Raw genomic sequence first — 5,262 nt, forward strand, 5'->3', positions numbered from 1 at the left:
CAGGCAAAGCCCAGGCAGAAATTCCTATTTCCAATTTGATGATAAGAAAGAAGTATTTGTTGATTTAAGTGTTCGATGTATTACTCTGGCCTTGCAGGCTTGTACGTTGAGATCAGCATAAAGTAAAGGAGCTTGGCAGATCGCTCTCTACTGCTCTAAGCGTGTTTGTCCTTCCCCTTCTTTTATGCCTGTGTAGGAACGACGAAGAAGCTGTGACAATCGACGCTATATACGGCAGTAATGACATCAACAAAGGAACGAAGCTAAGAGTCATGAAGATGTTTCGGCACCCCCAGTTTGACCCGGCGAAGTTCCACTATGACATCGCCATCTTACTGGTATGCACCCTTTTGTGCTTTCTCCAACGAATTCAAATTTATTCTGGGGTCTGACGCCATCCTTAGATCACGGGTGGACTTTAATTGGTAAACAACTCGTTTTAGCACTAGCACAATAGTAGGAGCCCTAGCCCTTCCAGTCTAGTGAAAGGAATTCATATGAAGCCCAGCAAAGCTTAAGTGGGTATCAATAAACCTAAATATTTAGCTTCTCTCATTATCTGTAATTCGTTTTCTGCCGTAAATTTGTGTGTGCGACCAAAGCATATAGTCAGAATCAAGCTCTAAATGACTGGAGAAACCTGGGCAAACCTGATTCTGACAAGACGTATAGAGCCTAATTAATTTCGAAATGCTAATCTTGAGTTCTCTGAGATGCTCTTTACTGAACCATCTTTACTGAACGCTGAAAATGTCCTTTAATTGTATTTTCTGCTTAACAATATCTCCTTTGGTAATGTATTTGGCGAATGACTAGACCGAGACAAAAGAAAAAAGATGCCAAAGTGCAGCTTAGTTTACTTTCAAAACTCAATTGTTTGTCTTCTGCCATGCTTCACGACGGATGTCTGGAAGGATAAATGCAAGCAGTTTCTGGGCCTCAATTTCTATGCAAGGCTTGATCACTGCTTAGCATGGATGATAAGGGGATGCAGCGTTCCTAACTTATATATTCTAACTTGATGGGTAGCGTTTCTGTCATACTGCTGCACGGAAAACACCGCTACGACTGGTTAATTGAAAAACGCAGAAAATTCAATGGACGAAGGCAGGACGAGGAAGGTACACTCGGGCGCTGGCTTTCATGTTTCCTAAAAAAAAAATGAGATAGTGCCATTTCTAATATAGTACTACACATCTCAGGTTGGGCGGAGATTTTGTCAAAAAGGAATTCAAGAGTCATATAGAGCTTATAATCGAAGGCGAAATGCAGATGTTTACGAACCTTGCTCTTATCACAGAATCAACAGTTGAAGCGGCGAAGAAGATAACCAGCGTTGACTGTGCTCTTTTGTATTCTTTCCGCTCGACTGATGGCTTGAAAAACGTGGCTGTAAGATTAGTACCTTACTGTAATATTATTACGGTAGTTACTGTGGCAGTGCTACAGCATATCGTTTCTGCTTAACAGCTGGCAACTGAATCATTCCATCGCTATGCGCCTATGGTGCTGTGATATATACCTCTGCTTATTGACACGCATCCGTTGGAGAAGGTGCCGATTCTTATTATCTCGGTCTAGGAGCTCTGTAGTGTTTTTTCCGCCTTCGCGTACGTCGGGCGTTCGTTGAGAAGAGCCCAGGCCTCTCCTGGATGGACGCGACACCCTTGTTCTCTATACCCATCTCTAGCGAGCATCTTAACACAGAACTTGGAAATAACCGTGCCACTACGACCATACCACGGAGACCAGGCAACCACACTATTGAATGCAGCATCTACGGCACATAGGCCACGTTCATATCCCTCGGCGATTGATATTGGCTCTGCAGAGCTTATTTCTGTCTTTTATATTTCGACCGTAATGAAGGCAAACTATTTAGCCTATGAACCTCTTCCCATCTATTCTTGCGTCATCTTTGCTCATCCTAGGAGCCATCGTTTGGCCCCCGTGACGTCGATATAAGAAGGCAACATAACACGGACAGTGACTCGTTGTAGGCCACTCGAGAAATGCATATGAGCCAGTAAAGTATTCCTTCATCTTTCAACATATATTCATGATTCTAAAATTAGATTTATTCGGAAGTATTATTTCCTTAAGCCTTCAAATCACCTTAGTTTGGTTGTTCTGTATAAGTTTAATGTGAATTTGCGTGCTTGTTGCCCATGTTTCACTCTCAGCTATAGTTAATGAAAGATGCCGCCTTTCTCTTTTCCTACCTGATGATGCAGATGCGTCGGAGAAGTTCTGAAAGTGAATTAATTTATGGCTATATGCAGCGTGCTCTGAAGACAACTAAATTTTTGAAGGTCTATAAAATATTATGGCTTAGTTTATTGGGCCAATCTTGATAATTTTATGTACGGACGCAAGGTTCAACGTTGACAAATAATGTGATATTTTTCATACTCCTGTTATTCGCACCAGTGACGTCTATCATTTCATTGATGACGGTGGCTATCCTGATTTAGTCACTTTGTTCTGGACTCACTTTCTTCCTGATGTTTACTGTAAAAGCACTGAATATCTGGAATGGCAAGTCTATTTAATATTTAGATGCGTAATCCTTAACTCTATTTTTATTCGACAAAACAAAAATCCCCCCGCCTCTCTCACTAGCTTCGTTTGTGACTATTTTCATCGATGTGATGCTGACCGGTGCCTTTTGGTTTGATGTGAAGTATATGGTACACTGCGCAGGTTGATAAACCGTTCGAGTATAGCAGCAGCGCACGGCCGATATGTTTGCCATCACAACCGGTCAACATCTTCAACTCGGACGTGATTGTTGCAGGCTGGGGATTTCTCGAGCAAGGTAGGCCTCGTTTTTACCGCCAATGTTTTGCAAGCGTGTTTCCTATTTCAGAGGGAAAATCATGAGAGTACATTGAAAAAAAATATGTCGATTTCCCATCTTAGTCCCACTGACCAGTCCAGTTGAGCAATTTTGCATAAAAGGGCACATACACAAATGGCATAGATTTTTAGTTTTTTAATAATGAGCCATAGTTCGCAAATTTGCTTAGTTAACAGCTGTGTCCCGAAGGCCAGATACTCATGCTTGGGTGCCTTCTAAACATCTGCTCTACTTAGCGTAGTGTAAATACTAGGTGGAGCCATTATGCCTTTTAGGGTTCCAGAGAATACACAGCTGCAAAAACGCACATGACCTATGAGAATGGCATGGATATGCTATAGACATCGAATGTGTATTCCCCTTTCTTATGTCTCTGGTCTCGTCCGCATTGTGTATCTGCCGACTTCTCCGCCAAGTAGTCGAACACAGGGTTCGTGCCCTTGTTGTATTTTATTTAGCCGCCCAAGTGTCATATATTTATCTAGAAACCAAAGTTCAATAACTTGTACAACTGAAGGAAAAGGACTGCAATTTCGAAAAAAAGAAAACGAGAGTGTATTCTGACTCTTGTTATGAAAATATTCGCTATCCCACCAGAAATAAATGTTTCTAAAAATAAACTACCGCTAAGAGAGTCTGGAAACTACTTCTATGCAAATTATATGTATCTGTAACTAAGTTATGCGTTCCAATTGTGCTGCATTCAGCTAGGTTGCGAGCGGCCGCAGTTTTACCTGCTTGGACTCTGTTACAAAGAGCCCGCTAACACATCTTATTTGGTTCTGGCAACCAAGCCTTAACTTTGTGCTTTGGTAAGTAAATGCAATAATGGTAACAGTGGTCGCGCCTTTCTTTTCTTGACAGATGGAAAAGCAGTGGACTACCTTCGGTACACAGTGGTCAAAGTGGTCCCCAATGCACGTTGCGCGGAAAAGTTCCGACACACGGGTTACAAGACAGAACTGATGTACTGCGCGTATCGTCTCAACACCGACGCATGTCAGGTGTGTATTCTTCATTGCGAGTGGTAGCGCGCTACAGTTATGCATTTAGAAGAGTGGAGAGTTGCAGTGATTGGCTTATGATTATGGTGAGAACAGCGCTAACTCAAGACAGAGCGACAGCAACACCGCAACAGCAACGCAACAGCAACGCATCAGCGCCTGTGTTGTGTTCTCGCTCCGTCCCGTGTTAGCGCTCTTGCAGCCATTATGAGTTGTGCATTATTTTGAGCCTATCGTTTACGCAAATAGTAGAGATTTCTTTCATGTATATGAGGTTAAGCAAGTTCATTTTTGTTTTGCGTCCTTCCGTGGTAAGGCGCTTGAGCTCGCCAAAATATCAAGTCAGCTGTTTGCTCTCTATGGTGACGGTCAGTGTCAACTAAAACGCTGCGTAGATTATACTAGGGCTTTCGAATAGTAACATGTAGGATGTTTTGAGATATGTGCTGCTCAGAGTTATTCTTCGTTTTGGAAGCTATTGGCATAATTTTGCTCTCCCAGTGGTGGTGCTCTGTGATTGGTCGATACCTCTATGACGTCATCCCGCCTCGGCCAATCAGAGCCGCCGCAAAAGCGGGACACATTTTGTCCACGACAGCATGAGCCATTAGAGGCTTTCGTCTAATATATTTCCACACCTCTCTCCTCGTGAACTGACAGGGCGATTCGGGAGGACCCCTGATGACTCGTGTAGAAGACGGCCGCTACATTCAAGTCGGCATCGTCTCCTATGGCATCGGATGCGCCCTGGACGACATGCCCGGGGTGTACGCCCGCCTGGAAACCTTCGTTCCATGGATGACGACGAACATTGCCAAATACGACAGCTACAAGGATCTGAAAATGAGCCCACCTACAAGATAACGCTTACGGTATACGGACAAATGTTTGCGTTTGGGTGTTGTTAACTGGTCTGGCTTTTTTATTCTTGTGCGGACGTTTTCTGTACAGAAAATAGTGTGAAAGGAACTAGCAATTCCTTTCATAATATTTGGAAAAAGAAACGCTTTGACAAGAGTCGTCTTCATGATTACTAGTCACATGATCTCCTAACAGAGCCGAGTTCATTAGATGTCAGCTTACTGAAATGCACAACAAACATTGCTGCTAAGTGGCAGCACATGAAAAGTTTCATGCCTGGCAACTTCCAGCCTAATCTTTGAGATAATAATATGAGGTTGCAACGTTGTTCGGTTTATCAATTCGAAGAAGAACTAAGGTCAGTTAGATGGAGTTAAGAACGTTGTTGTGCTTATTTGCTTTTACAGCCTATCACCAATGCAGGCATGGTGCGCTCAGCTTGACACATGATAACATACGCTTTTACTATCAATAACCAATCAAAAGTGAATTGAGGGAAGACTTTCCTACAATAAGAAGTAGAAAAACGTAAAAGGA

The 5,262-nt window shown here is 42.8% G+C and overlaps 1 protein-coding gene across 1 annotated transcript in view; it reads left to right on the forward strand.

Annotated features, from left to right (window-relative positions):
• The window catches only part of LOC146172959 (venom protease-like), a 17,206-nt gene extending 12,430 nt beyond the window's left edge, over window positions 1-4,776 (forward strand). Inside the window, exons 6-9 of the mRNA XM_084585091.1 lie at window positions 197-338; window positions 2,704-2,818; window positions 3,725-3,864; window positions 4,525-4,776. Coding sequence (XP_084441217.1) covers window positions 197-338; window positions 2,704-2,818; window positions 3,725-3,864; window positions 4,525-4,728 — 601 coding nt within the window. The 3' untranslated portion in view covers window positions 4,729-4,776. The remainder of the gene's footprint in view (window positions 1-196; window positions 339-2,703; window positions 2,819-3,724; window positions 3,865-4,524) is intronic.
• Window positions 4,777-5,262: the final 486 nt, after the last annotated feature.

Source organism: Amblyomma maculatum, chromosome 11 (genome assembly GCF_055883805.1).
Source record: "Amblyomma maculatum isolate TAMU_Amacu chromosome 11, ASM5588380v1, whole genome shotgun sequence".
In the NCBI taxonomy this organism is placed as follows: Eukaryota; Metazoa; Arthropoda; class Arachnida; order Ixodida; family Ixodidae; genus Amblyomma; species Amblyomma maculatum.